Genomic DNA, 24201 nt, shown 5'->3' on the forward strand with positions numbered 1-24201 from the left:
AGATTCATCATAATGCGAATCTTTTGAATCGGTTCACCAAAAAGATGTGTTCACTGATCCGTTTTCTGTCAGTAGGTGGCGACAATCAAGTGCCTTCTGAACTAACCATTGAATAAATCAAAATTCGGTTTTGCACACTATTCTTTACCGTTTTGTAGTATAAATAGTGCGAGTAGTGTGTTCAATTCCAAATAGAGAAAGTGCACTTTAAATACCCAGATGATGCATCTAATTAAAAGGGAAAAAGATGAAGTGTGGAATGTTGGACACTTCATACAGGGAGGGGCTATCAGACTCAGATGTTGGATGACAAAATAACCATATAAAATTCATACACACTACACGGTTCACTACATAGTACATAAGTGCATAGTGTTTAGTGTGTCATTTGGGACACAACTAACCATTCGATCAGTGCCGTCTGTTCATTAGTTTCAGCCAATGAAATGCACCTTCACAGGCAGCCTAAAAAAATTCCATACTCCACACTCACGTGCATAACGTAAGACAGAAAGTGAAAGAGACAAAAAGAAATGAGGAAGAAAGCTTTCAGAATGGCCTGAATGAGGAAGAACATATTATTCACACATTAATGCACATTGTGAATAAATGATGAAAGCGCAGGCTTTATGCTCTGAACTTGGTGTGGTGCACCAAACTAGCTGAGTAAATACATCTATTTACACAAGAAGAAGCCACCCGGATGGCAAGAGCAAGCACAGTCAACCAAATAATTTTGAGTATATTTTTATTTCCATACACACTTTAATTTTTAACCATCATAAACATTGATAACAATTTTCATAGTTGAGGAAATGTGCTAGCAATTCCTTTCAAGAAAGGATTATTTCTAAGGTCAATTTCCGATAAAATTCCCGAAACAATCAACATTTTTATTTTACAAACTGTTCGACTCAAAATAAGTGCTTGTTTTGTTTTTCATCCTTCCATTATTCCGTCGGGCACTCAGCAGTGTTTATGGGGCCGAATACACTCACGTCATCAAATGAGACAGGATTTTGATTAAGCCATACGTTCCGCAAACACCCCGACATAAGATGTCCGCATCTCCACTCCTCTCACGTTCTCTGTGTTAACAAGAGACAGAACTGTAAATTATTATGCACTGAAAGGCCTTTCATGCAAGATGATGTTTTTTTACATGAAGGTGGCTTTACCTGAAACGCCACCGATGTAGATGGTTTCCTGCGCTGAAGGACGGGATATAGAGCGTCGTCTGACTCGTGAGGTTGCTTCATCTACTCTCAGCTCGATAGTTTTCTGCCATATGGATACTGTGGGATACGTCATTTGAAATAAGGGAAACCTCACTTGCATTACATTCCTGTGAAAATGATCTTTTATAATCTACCATGATAAGAAATAAGCAGTAAAGTAGTACCTGTCACATAGTGAAATTCATCACAGAGGGGTCGTGTTGGGGTCAATGCAGTGCCATAGCAGTGCTGTCCGTCGTTTGCTTTTACCACCACCTAATGAAGCATAACCCCACACAGATTGCATACTATATGTGATACTGAACGTAATTAAAGCACTAAATTCCAGAAACAGGCCTGAAACGTACTTTACGCAAGTACATTAACACAAACGCAAGCAACATAAGCTTGCTTACAGACCTTCTTGAATTACATAAAGTGGACACAAGGGGCGCTAGCGGTCAACCTCATTGACTAATAATTGTGTGAATAATTCGTATTTATACCAATTTATACACACAGGTGAACTTCTCATATTATGTATATAATACATAATTTTAAGTAAATTTAGATTACATTTTAGTATGAAATTATTGCCGAATCATGATTTGTTTGTGAAAACGTTCGTATGCAGATTTTGCACAATTTTTTGTGTACGCACGCTTAAGCTGCGTCCGAAATCGAATACTTCTCTACTATATAGTACGTGGAAAACAGTATGCGAACAGAGTAGTATGTCTGAATTCACAATATTCAAAAAACAGTAGGCAAAAAGTACATGGATGACTTACTACTACCAGTGCGCATACTTTACTTTACTATCCCATGAGGCCATAGGAGAGGATTTGTGAATGGAGTTGAAGGGACTGGTAGGTCATGTGACAGTATCACAGCGGATGTAGTATGTCCAAATTCATTCATACTACGCGCATTCGCACTGTATAGAACGTACTTTTTCAACGGTCGTGAAGTAAATTTAAATTCAAATGTAGTACCTACTCAATAGTACGCGATTTCGGATGCAGCTTTAGTGAATGAGACCCACTGTCTTCTTCTATGGCAACATTTACTATTTGCACTACAAACCAATGTGTTTAAAATTCCAATGATAATTTTTTACTTTATAATGAGGTTTGTTACCAGCACAGAAGCACAAACACGTTTAGTACAGTAAGTACAAGATTGTATGCTTGCTAAGCATTGGAATTCCGCATACTTGCGTAGCTTGTTTTTAGTCTCATCTTCCTTTCAAAATCCTGTTTTCATCAGTAATACAGCCAAAATACAATGTTTTTTAAAATGATCTTAAACTATATTTTTATTCACCTTTCCTCTCTTGAGAAACAGAGTGAGCGTCCGTCCATGGTTATCACTTTTGTGGAAAACAAGGCCGGTGAGGTTCCTGGGTCGAATTTCAAAAGCCAGGTCATACGTAGAACCAGAGATGAGGTACTTTTCTGCCAAAGAAAAACATTTATTTCATTTCTTGAACCTATTTTTCTGTCACTATACACATATGTATCAACATGAAGGGCCAAACCTAAGACCAAATGTGCGCCATTTCCAGCAAAATATGCCCCCGTCTCAGTCACGCCTTTGAAACAGGGCATGATCCCATGATTGACAGCTGGATGCGCAAAGAGAACTTTGGAAACCCTGAGGTCACGGATGCATCCGATTATACTCTTCTGAGGGACTTCTCCCTGTGAAAAAAACAGTGTGATGACTTTGTACAAGAACACAAGACTTGTGGTTAAGCTACTGGCTGAAATAAGGAAGTTGCACATTCGTACATATGTTTTGTGAAGCATCTGCAATTGTCCGTGTCCCACATAGACAGGAGACTGCAGATCATGTGTGAATCCTTTCAACTGCTGTCCATCAGGTGTTCGAATGCCATCCACAGCTAGATGAATGTTGTGTTTCTTCATGCTGAACTTGATCTGTACACAGCATGAACTAAAACTTAGGATTTCACACAGTTATGGAAACACACCTTTTTTCTTTTTTTTTAAATTTTCTACATACATTGTGCCAGTCACCATCATTGATCTTCTGAGAGGAAATCATTTCATCTGCCCCAACAGAGAGTTTGACTTTTCCATCATTCAAATACAGGATCACAAGAGGAACACCATGTTTCCCTGAGATATAGAGTAAAAGTCCTTCAGATGATGTGGTCCGGATGTCTAGGGAGAAATGTGGCCTGTAAGACAAAGATCACCTCGTAAAAGTGCTACAAAATGAAATATTAATACGTCATTCATTAACATAATTTACCTGTTATTGAGCTCCTCCGGATCTATTTTAAACTGCATTTGGCTGTTGGAACCAAGGTGGTAGGTGTGTTTGACAGATTTTGGGTTTCTGCAGCCTTGTCTTCCCTTTTAAAAACAGCAAAACATAGACTAAATGACATTAAATGTCACATGTTAAGTATTGCCACTTAAAATGTGTATTTGATTAATGATTTCAGGGCACAATGTTTAAAGGTGCACTAAATATTTCTGTTGTTTTATAAACTCAATACTGACACCTAGTGGTGTGGAGGCAGCCTTATGCAAACACAAAACTTTTCAGTTGCCACTGCCATTTTAAAAATACCCTATTCCTAGGCAAGCCCATCATTACTTTTTTTTTTTGCAACCAAAAGTGTTCGATAATGGGGGGTGCTACAATAAAGTCAGTGCAGTTCAGCTAGTCATCTGATCTCAACATGGTGACCACCATAAGGGGGTCTTGCTTTATGTAGAAAAACAACTTTTTGTGTAGCTAAAAAAAAAGGCATCTTAGAGCAATTAAACAAGCGAAACCTCTATCAAAAATGTAATTTTGTCTCACAGACAAGTGCTTCTCTTATTTGAGTGGACCAGCTCCACTCCACTCTGGCACTAATCAGTTTTTATTCAGATATAAAACTGTTTTAAAGGGTACCTATTATGCTCTTTTTCAAAGTCTTGATTTTGCTTTTGGGGTCTACTAGAACAAGTTTTCATGCTTTATTGGTCAAAAAACATTTTTCAATAGGTCCAGAAAAGTAGTAAAAACATCATTAAAATAACATATAATAATGTTTTTTGTGTGCAAAAACAAAACAAAAATAATGACTTTATTGAACAAATTTGTCTCTCCCCTGTCATTCTCCTACGCTATTTTCGTTGCAGCGCTTCCAGGTTCTATGTCAGAACAGCGACTCAGCATTGGCCGACACTGTTCATGTGAGCAGCACAACACATGCGTATGATGCTGATGCAGGACCTGGCCAATACTGTCTTTAGTACCTTTCAGGACCTTGAATGACGGTAATTACGTTGCTTTCTATGAGGGATAAAAAAAAACCTTGGATTTCATCAAAAATATCTTAATTTGTGTTCAGAAGAGGAATGAAGGTCTTACGGGTGTGGAACGACATGAGGGTGAGTACTTAATGACAGAAATTTTCATTTTTGGGTGAACTAACCCTTTAACTCCCTTTGGAGTGGACTTTGTAACTTTGCAGACCTTTTTCATGCTCAAACAGCAACATTACACACTAAAGACAGTTGAAAATGTATAAAAGCATAATAGGACCCTTTAAGTTTTATTGCACCTTAAATACAGAGATTGATTATCTGAAATACCGAATTGCTGTTGGATATAATTCCGACATGTCTTGCACGCTTCTTAGTGGTGTCCAGAGGGGGGCGCTCTGCTTTACAGAATCCCAAAGATACATTTCCAGTCTGACTGAAGCTGCTCAAGTCGGCTGGAATGTAGTCGCTCTGTAGACTGAATCATAAGGCCATTATGAGTGGCTTATTTCTGTTATATGTCATAATAACACAATAAGAGTAAATCATAACATCAAACCTGCGTATATACAAGTTCCTCAAACAGCCTTCAAAAAAACCCTCCCCCAAAATAACATTTTCTCCGAATTCATCGAACGTGGATGATGATGGCCGATCTTTAGTGTCTGTGTTGTCAACGTTTAACTGCATCCTGATGGGAAATGTTCAACATGTAATGAAAAGCATCACTGCAAGCAAGTTTACCGAGATATTTTCTTCTTACCCCCCGCTGCTTTTTAAGGCTGTTATGTAGTGCCATTTTCCAGTTTCACATTTGTTTCTGGACGTTAATTTTTCCTTACGATCACTCATTTCGACAAAGCCATCTTTCAAAGACAGCAAAAAGTCATTATTCTGCAGACCAAAGGAAAACATCAATAAATCTATTCCTTTTTTTTTTCTTTAATTTATGTTGAAATTAAATGTATAAATATATATTATATTTATAGTTATATATGATTTTGTAAATATATAAAATGTATTATATAAAGTACATAAATAGCTAAATAAAATATAAATATAGAAACAACAAAAAGATATAAATAGTTAAATAAAATATAAATGTATAAATAGCTACAAAAATACACATTGAAATTAGAACCATCAAAAACCATATAGCCAACTCGGACTCCTTTATATGGAAAAATTGTTCTTGATTAACTAACCGTTCCACCAGTCAATATTAAGACTGGAACATTTTCCTGGGATGTCTTAAATCCAAGTGAAACCTCTGTCTCAGAGTCTTTAACAGTGGGTGACATCGACAGTGAACTACCAAATTCAAAAGTAGCCTCTCGGGAACCCTGAAAACAGCCAACCAGAAACAGTTTAGATGAATTTACTCCTGAAGCACATACACTTTCAAGTAGTGATGGGCTCTTTCGAAACACTGCTTTGTGAAGCTTTGCGAATCATTTGTTTCCATCTCCAGTTATTTGGAGTATCAAACTGCTAAAGTCAAATGATTTCAGTAAATAAGGCTTTGTTACATCATAACTGTTTTGAAATTTCAATGGTACGCCACTAGGGGTGCGATGATCTCTGTCACCAGCATGTGGGGTTTTGAGTGCTTCAACAGCTGGTTCAGTTGATTTAAAGTTTCGAAAAGCTTTGTTTCTCCCATCGCTACTGTCAAGTAATCCACAAAAACTGTCTTACCAGTAAAGGATTTGGACAACCTTGGACAATTCCAACTTCCTCTGTAAAAGTAGCATGGACATCTACCTGAACGTTATTGACACATCCTCTAAGTGATGGAAGAACAATTTTATGTCTGGAGACAGAAAAATGATGTGAAAATGAATATTCAGTTAGGTGAATATTACATTCAAGAAAATGAAGCCTGTTTTAGGACAACTGGGAATGAACTGAGCTTAATTTTTTATTCAAAATCTCTCATATTTGGCTGATCCTGTTAAGGTTTCAATTTTCTTTAAAGGGTTAGTTCACCCAAAAATAAAAAAAAAATTATGTAATTTATTACTTACCCTCATGTCGTTCCACACCAGTAAGACCTTCGCTCATCTTCGAAACACAAATTAAGATATTTTTGATGAAATCCAATGGCTCAGTGAGGCCTCTATTGCCAGCAATGTCTCCGAACCTCCCAAGATCCAGAAAGGTACTAAATACATATTTAAAACAGTCCATGTGACTACAGTGGTTCAATCTTAATATTATAAAGCGACGAGAATACTTTTTGTGCACCAAAAAAACAAAATAACGACTTTTCAGCAATATCAAGTGACGGCCGATTTCAAAACACTGTTTCAAAGCTTTACGAATCTTTTGTTTTGAGTGGTTCGGATCATGTAAACAAAGCCTCGTTTACTGAAATCACGTGACTTTGGCACTGCGAACCACTGATTCGAAACAAAAGATTCCTAAAGCTTCAAAGCTTCATGAAGCAGTGTTTTGAAATCGGCCTTCACTAGATGTTGTTGAAAAGTCGTTATTTTGTTTTTTTGGCACACAAAAAGTATTCTCGTCACTTTAATATTAAGGTTGAACCACTGTACTCACATGAACTGTTTTAAATATGTTTTTAGTACCTTTCTGGATCTTGAGAGGTTCGGTGACATTGCTGGCAATAGAGGCCTCACTGAGCCATCGGATTTCATCAAAAATATCTTAATTTGTGTTCCGAAGATGAACGAAGGTCTTACGGGTGTAGAACGACATGAGGGTGAGTAAAAATTTTTTAGATAAAAATCATTTTTGGGTGAACTAACCCTTTAATCAAAAATATTCATTCTTATATAACCAATGCTCTTCACATTTTTCGCAAGATTTAACTTTCATTTATCATGTTTTACTCTGTCCCTAACCAATAACCATAATGATGAAAAACTGAAGAAATGCACCAATAAATAAAAAACAAAAGAGAATATAAATACTTTTCCCGGACTGCAACTGGAACACCACCAATGTAGGCCTCCGTGAAGAGCCCTTTGACATATCCCAAAAATATGTTGATGTAGTCTGTGATAAGTATTGTTGTTGGTCTTTTATCATTCATAGTTATTCTGATTTGGAAGAAGTTTGACTAAAGGGAGGAATAATATAATATAATATAATATAATATAATATAATATAATATAATATAATATAATATAATACAATACATTAAGAGGTTGCAAGAAAACTTACTTGGGGAAATACCTTTACTTCTGACTTTTCAGAAATTGTTGTGTCATTGTTTTCTCCTTGCAAAACAATATAGCCTCCTTCTAATGTAACAAAGAAGTAAGTGTTCTGTAAACAAACAAACAAAAAAAAGTCACTTAAATTTTATTCAAATCTTGTGACATTAAATATCAAACAATTGTGTCATTTTTATATCTGGATTTAAAATGCTACATTTTTGTGATTCAGTAGTGTGAATCAAATCAAAGTTTTTATAACCAACTTTACCTCATTTCCCATGTGAAAAAGGACAGCATCTATTTGATGACTCAGAACATAGAGCTTAATAAAAGAGTTCGAGTTTATGGCAACCTTTCCGTAACCCGTGCCATCAAAATAATACCCCAATGTGTTGACTTTTCCCCTAGGGACAAAATATTGGAATAATGACTCAAAAATTCTGAAGCCAAAAAAAAAATCTTCTGATGACTTCTGAAGATCATCTTAACATCATCACGTACCTTATACAGGAATCATTTTTTGTGATGTTCACTGCACGTTGAAAGTTGTACAAGCCGAGGATATGATCATTTAGAGTTGAAAACTCAATACAGCCCTTGAATCCTGGGTACTGAAGCTCTGCAGGTGGCTGGAAGCAAAATTCAGAATACAGAGGGGAGGAAAAGAGTGTTATTTAATCTTAAAGAAATTATTTTTTGACAAAAATTCAGAAAAAAAAAACAGCCTGGAAATGTTGCAGATTTCAAACTGCATAAGAATGTGTATAATGTATTATTTATATACTGTAAGTACTAACTTACATCCATTTGTTAACATTAAAAGAACTGGAAAGAAAGCATTTATATCAAAATCTCTGAGGAGAGCCATTAGTCAGTTTTTAACAGTTTTGCCGGCTTATTTACCGTAAAATTGCTTGGGTATCCGCCCACATATAAGACGACCTCCTTGGGATCCAGATCGAGCAATCCATTCCTGGTGTCAGGCCGATTAATCATGGGCGGCAGCTTTTTGGGTTCAGTTGATGTGAAAGTCTGTGTGTATATGACTTGTGCGTCTTGATAAACTCTGATTTGGGAACAAAGGAAATAAAAAAAACATGGACAAATGGTTTTGCAATTTGGAAATGTACGCAATTTGCGAAGCTCTACTATGACAAATGATGATGTTTACCTGCGGAAATCCACCCTATCCATAAAGGCTTTGTTATTGCTGGACTTGGTGATTTTGCTGGTCTCTATCTCATGAATCATGCCGCCCAATTTGTAGACACAAAAGAGCACACCATTCCTCACAACCAGGCCAATGAAATCCTTGACTGCCTGTTGGTCCAGAGAGTTACAAATAAAAAGATGCCCTACGATACACACCTTGAATATCAATATAAAATGCACCATTATTACAATTCTGGCTGATATTAAGAAGTTGATCATTTTTTTCATGTTATGGCTGATAACCGATAATTGGCCGATATTAAATAAAATATATAATATTTTGTCAAAAATAAAAACAAACAAACACTAAAAACAGTTTTAAAAGCTACAAATAAATTTAGAATCACATTATTATAATGTACAATATGAAATATGGGTACTAATTTTGAGAGTTGCTAAAGATTACATTCAACAGTGTTATTAAATTATTAGTGTGTTTAAAGATTAACTTTAAGAGAGCATTAGATGACAGAAAAGGTCTTCTAAATGTACAAATAGTGAAAATGAGCATGAACAATTAAATATCTAATATCAATAAACTTAAAAATCACTAATATTGATACAGATATATATCGTGCAGCCCTAATATATTAAGTAACAAAATGTCTCCTCACATGTTTATTTCCAAAGTAAAGAACAAACTGGTTGTCTTCATCACCCAGTTGGCGTCTACGTCTTCCGTCACCTCTAGATTGTGGTTGGTGCAGCGTAAGATTAAGAACCGTGAAGGCTCTGAAGTCTTCCAGGTCTTTAGGAGGTCGAAGTTCAATATGAGCATCACCGGAGAACAAGATCGGCCCCCTGATCTAGGAACACAGGAGAGAAGCAAGAGGATAAGCATCTGGAGGTGGTTGGAGAAACATCTCTTCTCCCATGATCACTCACTCTGTTGGCCGCATCTCTAGTCTGTTCGATCAAGTCTTTGATTCTCTGGATGCTGTTGGACATGTTGGCTGAACCAGGCATCTGCCAGCTTTGGTTCTCCACTTTGTGCAGTTTGTTAATTAGTGAAGGAAAAGACTCATCCAGGCCTGTCACTGTAAAGGAGATCATTCAGTGTTGCTCCTCAGAATTAAAGAAACCAGGTATTAAAAGAACAGACTTTCTATTTAGATATCTTTGAACTGAACAGTACTGAATAATGTTCATTAGATTAACTCAGGGAAAGCAGAACTGAGAAGACTCACATGTTTTGTTGACACCATCAAGTAAGTCGTTCAGGTTTGAATCTTGAGAGGAAATGTTAATTTTGCTCAGTTCTTCAGTGATGTTCTGCATTCTGGTTATTGCATCACTTGCTGTTGCGTTCACATCCGAAGCACCTTCCTTGGCTTGGATGATGAGGACGCGAATATCGTCTAAAAAAAAAGAAACCACCAAAGTGTTCATCTGACAAGACCTTTACGATATTTGCTGTGGGAAAATGATTGAGCAAAATAGAGTTTCTCACCCCTTTTGATGTTGTTCATCTTCTCTAACACATCTCGCATGACTTGCTTCAGCTCGTTCTGTTTGCCTTCGGCCTGTTGGATCAGGTTCTTGTAAGCTTCACATTTCTGCGTGACACCTGTAGATGATAGTTTTGTTTCTACACAGCACAACGTGTACATGAAAAACCCATGAACTCATATGATTAGGATTGTGTTATTCTTAAAAGTTGATCTTGTTTGGTTGAAATTATTGCTGGATGTTATTTTGTGGTTTGTTGTAGTTGCATTAAAATTGCATTGAAAATGGCAACCTTCTAGCTGTATCTCCGCTTCCTTGGCATTCACCAGCAGAGTATTTGCATGATTTTTCAGATCCTTGGCTTTATTTTGTAGATCTTGTCCTCGCACATCCTGGGGAATAAAATTAATAGAACAAAGTTTAAATTAAAAATAAAGTTTGCTTATGATGGTTATAAGCAGTGTTGGGGATAACGCATTACAAGTAACTTGAGTTATGTAATCAGATTACTTTTTTCAAGTAACTAGTAAAGTTACGCATTACTTTTAAAATTGCAACAAAATATCCAAGTTATTTTTTCAAACAAGTAACACAAGTTACTTTGTTTTCCCACGTATTGACTGACAGCTCTCCTGTCCCCATGTTCAGAGAAATAAAGTGCAGAGGTGTTGTGTGCGCTGTGTGAACATGATGGTTATTGTAGCTCTAGACTAAATGTGAGCATGCATTTTCTCATATCACTTAAACAAAAACAGAGTCAGTATTCCTCAAAATTAATAAAATCAGTATATTGCACAAACCTACAATAATTAAATATATTAAATTAAACAAATATACTTTATGTATGTATATCTCACTTTATTAACCAATGTCTTTGCTGCTGACCTTCAATGATCTAATTCAATCATACTAAGCAAAAATGACCTTAGATAAACATCACATTTGTGTTTTTTTTTTTTTTATTATTACTAAGCGTACTCTTCAATCCAGAATGGCTACACAGCTGAAAAGTTTGTTTGAGCTGCGCCCTCTACTGTACAGGTGTGAATTTGCATTTCCTTCAGCCTGAAGCTTATTCATTTCACTTTTAGTGTGAAAGGGCCTTTACATTTGCCAAAAATATAACTTTTTTGTTGTTATTAATGCACAAGCAAGCAAACCCAGACCAGATGTGAAAAAGTAACACAAAAGTAATGTAAAGCATTACTTTCCGCAAAAAGAAACTAAGTAACGCAATTAGTTACTTTTTTAGGGAGTTAACGCAATATTGTAATGCATTACTTTTAAAAGTAACTTTCCCCAACACTGGTTATAAGTGGAGCGCAACCAAGACTGCAAAATATATTGGTATAATAATGGTTATACGCTGATATTAGACAATATCTGTATCATTAAGTCTTGTATATTTAATTATATTTAATTTTTACAGTTACATTATCTTCACCATCAGCTAATGCTCACTTATAGTTAAGTCATTAGTACAAAAATAATTTAATACTTTAAAATGTAATCTGTAGCCAATCTCAAAATGAATATACATTTTTCATACTGTACATTATAATATTATGATGAGTAAATTCACTTGTATTTAAACATTGATTGTAGTGTTTTACTTTTAGATAATTTAGACAAAATATCATAAGCCCAGTTTCACAGACAAGGCTTAGCCTAAGCCAGTATTAGACCTTAGTTTAATTAGGATATTTAAGTAGCTTTTATAAATGTACACTGGAAAAAAACATTACTGGGGTTCATCTTGAGACAAAACAATGGCACTGGCATATTTTAAGATATGTCAGTGCAAGTTGCTTTCAGTTAAAACAGCTCAAACATGCATTTTAGTCTGGGACTAGCTTAAGCCTTGTCTGTGAAACCGGGGGATAGTTTTTTAATTTATGGTCTGACATACTTCAAAAGCCTGGTCTGCCGCTTCTTTGGCACTTTTGGCAGCAGCTTCTGCCTCCTTTATGGCATCGGTGATGGCTGTGAATGCTCTGATGGCTTCGATTGCTTTCTGAACAGCGGTTGAGTTGGTAATGTTCAGTATGACCCTATGAGACACATGAACTCATTAAAACTTCATTAGAAACAAAAATATGGTTTTGGGATGTTTGGAGAACTCATGACGTACATTTGAAAGTTCATAGCCAGCGTCATAAGTTCCTGCGCATGCTCCTCAGCCTGTCTCACAATTCCCTCCTTAGCAGTTGCATTGGAGAGTAGCTCAAGTTTTGCGTCTAGATTGGTTTTTGCTCCATCAATCAAAGCTGCAAGATGAGACATTTCCTGGCAGAGAACAAAACGTAAGTATCCAAACTGGTGAATGTTTTACAAAAGAATAACATTATTTGTCACCTCTGTTAGGCCATCCATCATTTTCTGAAGATCTGTTATCTCTTTTAGTGTCCTTCTGGTCATGTTCACATTGGCTATGATATTTCCTTGATTTTTGCTCAAAACTTTTAACTGCTTCTGTTAAACAAACAAACGATGAAGGTGTTTAATGACATATGTGAACAAATCCACATCTTATATTGCAGTGGTTCTCAAAATCTGGTAAGTTAAGTTAGTCCTCAGTCAAAAAAGTTTGAGAATCACTGTTTTAACATTAATGAGGACATTCGCCAACTATTATTAGTTGATTACCCAAATATTTTTCTGCTGGTCCTCATTGAGTTTATTAACACCTTTGGCCTTGATCACATCAAGCTGCGCATCTATAAGCGCCTCTTGTATATCTCGAAGATCTTCCGCCCGATCCATGAGGTTCTGTCCAATACGATCAGCCACAACCAAGGAGCCATTCGAAGGAACCATCAGGTCATTCAAGATGAGGTTGAGTACTGTAAGAGAAACAAGCATGCTTTCGAACCCAAAAAGGAGCTTGGTCACTTAGGATCCTAAAACAAAGTCCTAAATCAGGGGTTTCTATTCCTGCTCCTAGAGGACTACTGTCCTGCAGAGTTTAGCGCCAACCCCAATTAAACACACCTGAACCAGCTAATCAAGGTCTTCCAGATTGCTAGAAATGTCCAGACAGGTGTGTTGGGGCAAGTCAGAGCTGAACTCTGCAGGAACGTTGGCCCTCCAGAAGCAGGATCGGACACTCCTGTCCTAACTGGTGTAATTCGGAAGCAATTGACCCACGTGTTTGTGCTTTTCTGAGCTCCTGGTTAGCCAGCTCTCTCTGAACCCTGCAGTTCTGTCTTCGCATCTTCTCCAACATCCATCGGGCTTCTTTTAACATCCTGGTGGCCTCCTCTGTGTTCCCACCCGTGTGGTTTGATAGCTTCAACTCGTCCAAGAACTCTACGTGGGTCAAGAAATAAAAGTGCAAGTTTACCAGCAAGAAGACATTTCAAGAAGAAATTGGCTATGAAAAGCTCAGCTGGATCTAATGGGTTCACCTTGTATCTTTTGTAAGAGGTTCACGGTCTCAGATCGTAGGTTCCCCCCCCTTTGATAGGTTTGGTCCAAAGTCTTTAGCAACTGAACTGCTGTACAGGAGATCTGAATTGCCTGTAGAAACAAACACAAGTTGTAGTTGTAATTCTATGTCAATTCACATCCACACTGAATGTGAAGCTTCATTTTATGGATGACATAAAGATAAACCACCATAAACAAAGTAACAGTACCTTGTCATTGAGAACAGTGAGGTCATCTTTGACACTTTCGAGATCAGATTCAAACTCCAAAATCTCTCGTTGCAATGCCAAGACAGATTCAGTGTACTTGTGGACCAAAACCTAAAAAAGGGAAAATGATGAGCGGAAGTACATTAGCATTCCAATGTCCTTCTAAAATGCTGTTATGGGAAATTGTTGTAGGGACCTTTGTATCAGCGATGGCATCTTCAAGTTTTTCCAGCTTTGTGTGTGAAGTAACATTCTGACTAAAAGACTCAAGTTGATTCTTCAGTGTGGAGAACTCTTCATCCATCACTCCAAAATCATCCATTAACTTAATGACACAGATATCGCACTCTAACAGGAAAAACCTGGAGTTAGTCAATTCAGATCTCAGTCATGCATTGTCACATCTGCATATGAATAAATATCACATGATCACTGGAATATAAAAATTTTAAAGAGGCCCCGTGTAAGGATATATAGGCCCAGAATATTATTAAGAAATTTGAGGATTGTTTTTATGGTTTGAGGATTGTGAGAGCAAACCGTAGCAGTCGCCAGTGTGTGGGTCATCAGCCTCATAACAATCTATGAAAACAAAGAAAACAAATGTTTCCACTATAAAATGAATGTAATTTTTATGGTTTGAAAAACATTTATTTTACTTTTAAAAATATTTGTATTATTTTATCTATTTTTATATAGGCAGCCTAAACCTTAATGTTATTATTATTACTATTTTTATATTATTATTACTATTATTATGTAAATCATAAGAGCTTGCTTACCGCCTGTTTGCGGATCACATACGTAACCGTGGTCACACTGACATGGCTGACAACTTCCTCTCTCTACTAAAGGGCTGCCGTAATATCCAAGCGCACACCTAAAATATGAAGTAAAGGAGAAACTTTCTCTTCAAAAACATTCATGCACACTCTTTTGCATATTTACATATTTTAAAAACCAGACACACCTTTCACATCGAACCCCAGAGTAACCAGGTTTGCACAAACATTCAAACTCATCTCCAACCCGAAGACATCCAATTGCAAAACTGCACAAAAAATTGTTTAATAAATTAAACAATAAAAAATTATTTTAAAATAAGCAATAAAAATAATTAAACAAAAAATAATGCAAATACTCAATAAAAATGTTTAAACAATAAAAAATTAAATAAACAAAGCAAACTTTCATGTATGTATTTTTATGATTATATGACATCGTACTTGTTCAATGGGTCTGCTAAGGGACACGGACACATACGACAGGTTCTGAGAGCGGCGCTGCCATAGTAACCCTGCATACAACGCTCGCAGTGGTCGCCTGCTGTATTGAACTGACAGTTCTGCAAAAATACAAAAAAGCATCATTTCAACACTGCATTGGCTCCCCATTAAAGGGTTAGTTCACCCAAAAATGAAAATTCTGTCATTAATTACTCACCCTCGTGTCGTTCCACACCCTTCGCTCATCTTCAGAACACAAATTAAGATATTTTTGATCAAATCCAATGGCTCAATGATGCCTGCATTGAAAGCAAGTTAATTCACACTTTCACTCAAATGCCCAGAAAGGGTATACTAAAGTTATATTTAAAACAGTTCATGTGACCACAGTGGTTCAACCTTAATGTTATGAAGCGACGAGAATACTTTTTGTTCACCAAAAAAACAAAATAACAACTTCATTCAACAATATCTAGTGATGGCCGATTTCAAAACACTGCTTCATGAAGCTTCGAAGCTTTACGAATCTTTTGTTTCGAATCAGTGGTTCAAGGCGTGTATCAAACTGCCAAGGACACGTGAACCACTGAAATTTCGAAACACTTATGATGTAACAAAGCCTCGTTTACTGAAATCACGTGACTTTGGCACTCCGAACCACTGATTCGAAACAAAAGATTTGTGAAGCTTCATGAAGCTTGAAATCGCCCATCACTAGATATTGTTGAATAAAGTCGTTATTTTGTTTTTTTGGCGCACAAAAAGTATTCTCGTTGCTTCATAACATTAAGGTTGAACCACTGTACTCACATGATCTGTTTTAAATATGTCTTTAGTAGCTTTCTGGGCATTGAAAGTGTTAATTAACTTGCTTTCAATGCAGGCCTCACTGAGCCATCGGATTTCATCAAAAATATCTTCATTTGTGTTCTGAAGATGAACGAAGGTCTTACGGGTGTGGAATGACATGAGGGTGGGTAATTAATGACATAAATTTCATTTTTGGGTGGACTAACCCTTTAAACATTGCATACATTTTAAAATCTTGCTAATTACTTACAAAGCAATAAATGGTTTAGATAATAGATGATATTCGCTTAAATACTGATACAGGCAAATCAATACATTGCAGATATGGTCATAGAATATAAACATATAAACAGATCACTCAGATCAATAGGATCACATCAGTTAGAAATAGCAAGGGTTCACTCTAAGCACGGTGAGTCTGCTTTTAGCTATTATGCCAACCACAGCTGGAACCAGCTTCCAGAAGAGATCAGATCCAACAGTGGCCACATTCAAATCCAGACTCAAAACACATCTGTGTAGCTGTGCATTTACTGAATGAGTACTGTGCTACGTCCGACTGATTGCACTGTATTTTATTTTTGCATCCTCCTTTTTAATGCTAAACTGTTTTAATATATCATTTTTTTATTCTCACCTTTAATTATTTTTATTTCTTTTGATTATTTTAATTCCTTCTATGTAAGCACTTTGAATTACCATTGTGTATGAAATGTGCTATATAAATAAACTTGCCTTGCCTTGCCTATTTAGCAGAAGACTGTTCCCAACTTTGGAACAGTCTTCCTAGCCTTGTTCGGGAAGCAGACACACCCTGTTTAAATCTAGACTAAAAACACATCTCTTTAACTTGGCATACACATAACACATTATCACATTTCTATAATTCATATCCGTTAAAGGATTGTTAGGCTACATAAATTGGGTCAACCAGAACCGGGAATACTTTGTAAGAAGAATGGCATCTACGCTAATATTAAGTCTCTCTGTTAATCCCGAGGTTACCGTATCCGGTCCATATCCAGATCAGATGGTGGACCTGCACCTTGACATGAGCTCAACGCAGCCCTGAATGTCAGCAGAGACCGTGTCATCTATACAATCTCCTGTGAAGGCCTCGTTGAGACGACAGCCATCGACACAAATCCTCAGCAAAGACCACAATAACCAGACAAGTCCTCTGCACAGACCTATGATCAGAATCGTCTCTACACTGGCGTGATGAATCCGATCTTCAAGCAAAAGGAACTGGATGAAGTATTTAAATGCGACCAATCCACAGTCTGATTTCTGACTTGTGATTCAGCCTGAATCATAATAACACTGTTTTTTTTCGTTGGCCAGAGGAGAACTCGCCCCTCGACTGAGTCTGGTTTCTCCCAAGGTTTTTTCTCCATTCTGTCACCTGATGGAGTTTGGGTTCCTTGCTACTGTCGCCTCTGGCTCGCTCTGGCGACACTTAATATTTAACAATATTATTGATTTGACTGCACTGACACTACTAGGTGAGAACTGAACTGAGCTGGATGATGGCATCACTGTTTTCTGCAGAACTGCTGAACAGATTAAATGACTTATTTAATAATTGATGATCTTTACAACAGAACTGAATCAACACTGAACTGACTTCAGCTGAACAATGACACTATTTTCTGTTGCTGTTGTACAGCTGACATGAACTCTCTTTGCATCACTGAATCATTTTCCTGTTATCACTGTAAAGCTGCTTTGAAACAATCTATATTGTATAAAGCGCTATATTAGGTGACTTAACTTGACAAGACCACAATGTGACACCGCAAAATATGCATTGAGGACACAACTATATAGTGGATATGGATTACTCATAAAAGCTGACATTATTGATGTTTTCATGTTATTGTTGACTTATCACAAATAGGGGCTCAATGAGGTGTTTTAAAAGTAAAAAAAAAAAAAAAAATATATGATATTAATATGCACAAAGAAGAGAACGCAAAGCTATATAGCCTACAGCAGTGGTTCCCAACCACGTTCCTGGAGGCCCCCCAACACTGCATATTTTGTATCTCTCCTTTGTCTGACACAGCCATTTCATGCTGATGATCTGAATCAGGTGTGTTTGATACTTAATACTTAGTATATACACAATATTATGTGATATAATTATATAACATAAAAATAATATATAATATTTAAGATGGCTAGATGAAAATTGCCACACAAGCCTGGGTATGAAACATCTTTTCACGGACAACTGACATATAGTAAGATAAAAAATGAAGAGGAGATAAAGTGGAGATATGGGATAAAAACACTGCTGATCTGTGGTGTATGCAAAATTATCTGTATTCAAATGTATTCAATTTATTCTTTTGATTAATGTCTTTTTTTATTTTATTAAATATTCTTTATACTTTTTTTTTTTTTTTTAATGTTATTGATTTCTTTAACCATATTTTCTACTATATTCTCTGATAAGTTTGATTATTTCCAAATGTAAGATCTTTGGTGTGTCTTCTGTGCTGTAAGATCGAGTGGGTGTATTTTCCATCAGAACTGATTATGTGATGAACCTTCGTATCAAAACATGTCTGTTTCCACCTCTGCAGACATGAGATAATGCAAGATCTGTGATATTCTCCTAAAGGTGTCAAAACAACTTCCTGTATATCTATTTTCATCTATCTTTGGCATTTAACCAGTCAAACGTAGCTGTTACACCAACTATGACATAATGGATAAGTCTGTTTGACCTTTTCTTCTTAGACCAAAACATATGTTTAGGAGGATGTAAGGTTCCTGCATATATATATATATATATATATATATATATATATATATATACAGGTGCTGGTCATATAATTAGAATATCATCAAAAAGTTGATTTATTTCACTAATTCCATTCAAAAAGTGAAACTTGTATATTATATTCGTTCATTACACACAGACTGATATATTTCAAATGTTTATTTCTTTTAATTTTGATGATTATAACTGACAACTAAGGAAAATCCCAAATTCAGTATCTCAGAAAATTAGAATATTGTGAAAAGGTTCAATATTGAAGACACCTGGTGCCACACTCTAATCAGCTAATTAACTCAAAACACCTGCAAAGGCCTTTAAATGGTCTCTCAATCTAGTTTTGTAGGCTACACAATCATGGGGAAGACTGCTGACTTGACAGTTGTCCAAAAGACGACCATTGACACCTTGCACAAGGAGGGCAATACACAAAAGTTCATTGCAAAAGAGGCTGGCTGTTCACAGAGCTCTGTGTCCAAGCACATTAATAGAGAGGTGAAGGGAAGGAAAAGATGTGGTAGAAAAAAGTGTACAAGCAATAGGGATAACCGCACCCTGGAGAGGATTGTGAAACAAAACCCATTCAAAAATGTGGGGGAGATTCACAAAGAGTGGACTGCAGCTGGAGTCAGTGCTTCAAGAACCACTACGCACAGACGTATGCAAGACATGGGTTTCAGCTGTTGCATTCCTTGTGTCAAGCCACTCTTGAACAACAGACAGCGTCAGAAGCGTCTCGCCTGGGCTAAAGACAAAAAGGACTGGACTGCTGCTGAGTGGTCCAAAGTTATGTTCTCTGATGAAAGGAAATTTTGCATTTCCTTTGGAAATCAGGGTCCCAGAGTCTGGAGGAAGAGAGGAGAGGCACACAATCCACGTTGCTTGAGGTCCAGTGTAAAGTTTCCACAGTCAGTGATGGTTTGGGGTGCCATGTCATCTGCTGGTGTTGGTCCATTGTTTTCTGAGGTCCAAGGTCAACGCAGCCATATACCAGGAAGTTTTAGAGCACTTCATGCTTCCTGCTGCTGACCAACTTTATGGAGATGCAGATTTCATTTTCCAACAGGACTTGGCACCTGCACATAGTGCCAAAGCTACCAGTACCTGGTTTAAGGACCATGGTATCCCTGTTCTTAATTGGCCAGCAAACTCGCCTGACCTTAACCCCATAGAAAATCTATGGGGTATTATGAAGAGGAAGATGCGATATGCCAGACCCAACAATGCAGAAGAGCTGAAGGCCACTATCAGAGCAACCTGGGCTCTTATAACACCTGAGCAGTGCCACAGACTGATCGACTCCATGCCACGCCGCATTGCTGCAGTAATTCAGGCAAAAGGAGCCCCAACTAAGTATTGAGTGCTGTACATGCTCATACTTTTCATGTTCATACTTTTCAGTTGGCCAAGATTTCTAAAAATCCTTTCTTTGTATTGGTCTTAAGTAATATTCTAATTTTCTGAGATACTGAATTTGGGATTTTCCTTAGTTGTCAGTTATAATCATCAAAATTAAAAGAAATAAACATTTGAAATATATCAGTCTGTGTGTAATGAATGAATATAATATACAAGTTTCACTTTTTGAATGGAATTAGTGAAATAAATCAACTTTTTGATGATATTCTAATTATATGACCAGCACCTGTGTATATATATATATATATATATATATATATATATGTTGCTCGTATTTTGCTCTTCACTTCTGCTTCTTCTCCTGCTTCGTCTCTTCCACCTCTCCTTTCATTCTGCAAATATCTTCTTTTGTCCATCTTTCTCTATACTATGATCTTCACAATCTTTATTTGTTAGATAAAACACTTTGGATTTTATAATAAACTATTATTTACTTGATTCATTTGTTTGTCTCTATAATTTTACATTTTTACTTAATACATTTGTTTTTCCTTATTCAAATTTGATCTTTGACATAATCATTGCTTATCTGCCTGGATCTCATTGCATCAATCTGTAAATGATTTAAGATTAAATCATACCAAACATTTTCCAGTATGTGGTTCACAGTCATTGGACAGGCCATTGCAGTTGCAAAGAACACACCGTCCCTTATGCGGTCCACTGCTCTCCCTGTAATAACCACGATCACAGTCCTGTAATGGCAGAGAGGACAGAATCATCATACAGTATGAGATTTGGGCATGTGCAGACATTTTGATAAACCCTACAAAGGTATACAGACATTATTTTGGTTAAAAACACTGATTGATATTATATTAATGCATTTTACCATAGTTAATAACCATTTACCCTGTTCCAGCTGGCAAAAAATATGAAATCAAGGCGCTGAAAGAACTTAGTGAATCACAATGGAGTTGTTTCATAGTTTCTGTAAGTGAGGCTGTAGTTTGGACGGTTCATTAAAAACACCTACAAATCAAGAGCTGGGAATCTGAACTTTAACCCTCAAGGTATGGTATAACTTTACAAATTTGACATAGGCTATAAAAAGACAGATAAACAACTGTAAGGACTTCCGCAGGCAGATCCACAGAAGATGAGGGTTCTACAGTGCCTGCAGTTTTAGCGTGTTTATTTTGGCTGCATGCCAGTGCGTTATGCCAAATCTGTTATCTGACATACCTAAAGAAAAACATGCTTGAACCTGTTTGACCGGGGCAGCTTTTGATTCCTAGAAATATTGAATTATTATACATGAATGATTTAATTTTCAAAAGCTAAACAATCTGTAAGTATAGCACATTGGAATAACGTATAACCCGTGTTTTTGCGATCCGAACTGGTTCAATCGATTTACTGAAAAGATTGAACGATTCATTCACGAATCAGTGGCTGAATTCGGAACATAAATAAAACTGAATAATATGGTAGTATGCATTTACGAATGAGAGCTTCTACAATAGTATCAAACCTGTTGTTGACAGCGCAGGTTAATCGACGATTCGACACTTTTTTTTAACAGTTCATGGTCAAAAAAGATCGAGGGGCAGTTTACACGATACTATTTTCAACTAAAAGCGGAACGGAAAACATTTTTTACTTTTTAACATTTCACTTTGGATTTTTCCCACCTGCTTCTAGGATAACTTCGGGAACGCAAGTCGGATATTCGGGGTGTAAAAAGTGTGTAAATAAGTGTGTTATTTTAATTCAGATATTCGGAAGAGACGATGTGTCGGCCAGTTGTGCGATTCGTAATGAGCCAGATTAACATGATTGATTGATTCAAACGAATCATTTTCGTGAAGTGGTTCGATGAATTCACTGAAAAGATCGAACGATTCGTTCAAGGGTTAGTTCACCCAAAAATGAAAACAATGTCATTTATTACTCTCCCTCATGTCGTTCTACACCCATAATACCTTTGTTCATCTTCAGAACACAAATTAAGATGTTTTTGATGAAATCCGATAACTCAGTGAGGCCTCTATTGCCAGCAATGTCACCAAACCTCTCAAGATCCAGAAAGGTACTCAAAACATATTTAAAACAGTTCATGTGAGTATAGTGGTTCAACCTTAATATTATAAAGCGACGAGAATACTTTTTGTGCGCCAAAAAAACAAAATAACGACTTTTCAACAATAGACCTTTTTCACATTTCCGGGTTTCTCAGAAGCGGAAGTCGTCATAGTTGGGTAAAATTCTATAGCGGTGAATGAGAGAATACATTAAATATATTTTTTTGTGTGTTTCCATTTGCGCAAATAGCAAAAGAAAAACTCCACAATAGTGTTTTCACAACTTTCATAAATAGGAAAGAAATAGAGAGCGATTGATAACGGCAGGCAGAAGAGAGAAAGATGTCATTTTTACTGTCACTCCCATAGCTGCTGTATTAGAAACACCCTCACAGCAGCGTTAACTAGGTTTTTGTAATTTGATGCAAAGGTAATATAATACTAAGTATATTGTTATAAATGTACATATGTTTTTTTAAAAAAAATGAAAATATAAAAACTTTGCAGGATTTACGATACTGATGACCGTTAAATGCGTTATCACAGTCTGTGAAAAGGGTCTATATCTACTGTATTCAACCACTGATTCGAAACAAAAGATTCAAAGCAGTGTTTTGAAATCGGCCATCACTAGATATTGTTGAAAAGTCGTTATTTTGGCGCACAAAAAGTATTCTCGTCGCTTTATAATATTAATGTTGAACCACTGTAGTCACATTAACTGTTTTAAATATGTCTTTAGTACCTTTCTGGGCATCTGAAAGTGTTAATTATCTTGCTGGCAATAGAGGCCTCACTGAGCCATCAGATTTCGTCAAAAGATGGTTTAAGATGGTTTCAGCAGTTTTTAGCTGCTCCCAGCTGAAAAATACCCAAAACCTCCCTAAAACCAGCCAAGAGATCATTAGTCTGGGAGACCTGCTAATCAAAGACCAGATTAAGACCTCTCATGGTTTAAGAGGGTTTAAATTTTTATTTTTATTTTTTTATTATTTATTTCTTAATTTTAAACATTTTACAAACAAGAGATCACAAGAAAGGATGACATTGACAAAGGGTTACAATACAGATACCAAAACAAAACAGGAATATATATATATATATATAATTTGTGATGAGAATGAGATGTATATAAATGTATACATGCAAGCGTACATAAAAGAAAAAGATAGACGAGTATACCTGTATATTTACATGCCAAAACAAATCTTAAAGATTCCAGAGGGTTACAAACTAATCAACCAGTGAGAATGTATATTATCAAGAGAAGGGTTAAGGTTTTAAATTTTTAACCTTTTTTGCAGCAAGAGCAGCAGGGCATTTTTTACAACGTCTTACCTTAATGTGTGTGGAATCACAATACTTTCTGAAAATATGCCTCCATGACTCTTGATTGTTGTTGATTTTAACCTGGATATCATTGTCCCACCAGAATGTTGATGGATGTTCCCGCTCATCTGCAGATACCCAAAGATCCAGAGAAAAGAGCACGAGTACTCCAGTCCACATAATTTGGACTCCCAAGAATAAGAATTTAGCCATTTATAAATGTACATGCCATATATGCATTTACTGCAAGACTACAACTCCATACACTCTTAGACAACAAGCTACGTGTGTTTTTACTCTTGGCAAAGTTCAAAAATTCCCTTTTCTTCCTGTTTGTCTCTCCAGGTGTGTGATAGCAGTGTGTACAGAGGAAAGGTAGGGCAGTGATTTTTACCCACCTGCTGGCACCACCAATAGGCAAGTCAAGGAATATCTGTGACCTCAAGGAACTTCATAAATAATTAACTTTTTATGTCTCAGCCTTAACAATGTCTAATTTTTTAACATGTATTTATTTTATTTATTGGTTGAATGATTTTTTGAAACATTTTTAAATGTATTTATTTGTCAAAAAAAAAAAATCAAAATAAGAAATATGCATTTTACAATGTAGA

At 36.4% G+C, this 24201-nt stretch overlaps 1 protein-coding gene across 2 annotated transcripts; it reads right to left on the reverse strand.

Moving 5' to 3' along the window:
- Positions 1 to 731: 731 nt before the first annotated feature.
- lama3 (laminin, alpha 3) lies at positions 732 to 23950 on the reverse strand. Of its 2 annotated transcripts, XM_051911064.1 has the most exons (38): positions 23597 to 23945; positions 20816 to 20929; positions 15218 to 15336; positions 14962 to 15042; positions 14774 to 14871; positions 14532 to 14573; positions 14188 to 14339; positions 13992 to 14102; positions 13761 to 13872; positions 13501 to 13662; positions 13000 to 13196; positions 12709 to 12825; positions 12485 to 12639; positions 12263 to 12404; positions 10646 to 10745; positions 10355 to 10471; positions 10092 to 10262; positions 9790 to 9941; positions 9519 to 9710; positions 8864 to 9012; positions 8596 to 8758; positions 8194 to 8321; positions 7961 to 8096; positions 7697 to 7801; positions 7444 to 7592; positions 6206 to 6320; positions 5713 to 5850; positions 5271 to 5401; positions 5067 to 5198; positions 4838 to 4985; positions 3498 to 3601; positions 3246 to 3423; positions 3011 to 3160; positions 2758 to 2920; positions 2544 to 2674; positions 1403 to 1493; positions 1179 to 1295; positions 732 to 1088 (listed from the first exon to the last, which is right to left on the reverse strand). In XM_051911064.1, exons 1-38 carry the CDS (start codon positions 23798 to 23800, stop codon positions 1024 to 1026), a joined length of 5031 nt encoding a protein of 1676 aa, XP_051767024.1. In that variant the 5' UTR covers positions 23801 to 23945; the 3' UTR covers positions 732 to 1023. The 2 variants fall into 2 exon arrangements, with proteins under 2 accessions (XP_051767024.1, XP_051767025.1); XM_051911065.1 differs by lacking the exons at positions 732 to 1088; positions 1179 to 1295; positions 1403 to 1493; ... (1 more) ...; positions 2758 to 2920; positions 3011 to 3160 and having other exon boundaries at positions 3252 to 3406; positions 23597 to 23950.
- Between the last annotated feature and the right edge of the window lie 251 nt (positions 23951 to 24201).

The sequence above is a fragment of the Ctenopharyngodon idella genome, chromosome 10 (assembly GCF_019924925.1).
Source record: "Ctenopharyngodon idella isolate HZGC_01 chromosome 10, HZGC01, whole genome shotgun sequence".
Lineage (NCBI taxonomy): Eukaryota > Metazoa > Chordata > Actinopteri > Cypriniformes > Xenocyprididae > Ctenopharyngodon > Ctenopharyngodon idella.

What these genes read in the sequence shown, in the direction of transcription:
- lama3 (XM_051911064.1), bottom strand. Translation starts at nt 23,800, where the DNA reads ATGGCTAAATTCTTATTCTTGGGAGTCCAAATTATGTGGACTGGAGTA. An exon ending in TTTACTTTGGAAATAAACAT is followed by an intron (nt 9,013 to 9,518) that starts GTGAGGAGACAT and finishes CTGGACCAACAG; the next exon opens with GCAGTCAAGGATTTCATTGG. An exon ending in TGAATTTCACTATGTGACAG is followed by an intron (nt 1,296 to 1,402) that starts GTACTACTTTAC and finishes CGTATCCCACAG; the next exon opens with TATCCATATGGCAGAAAACT.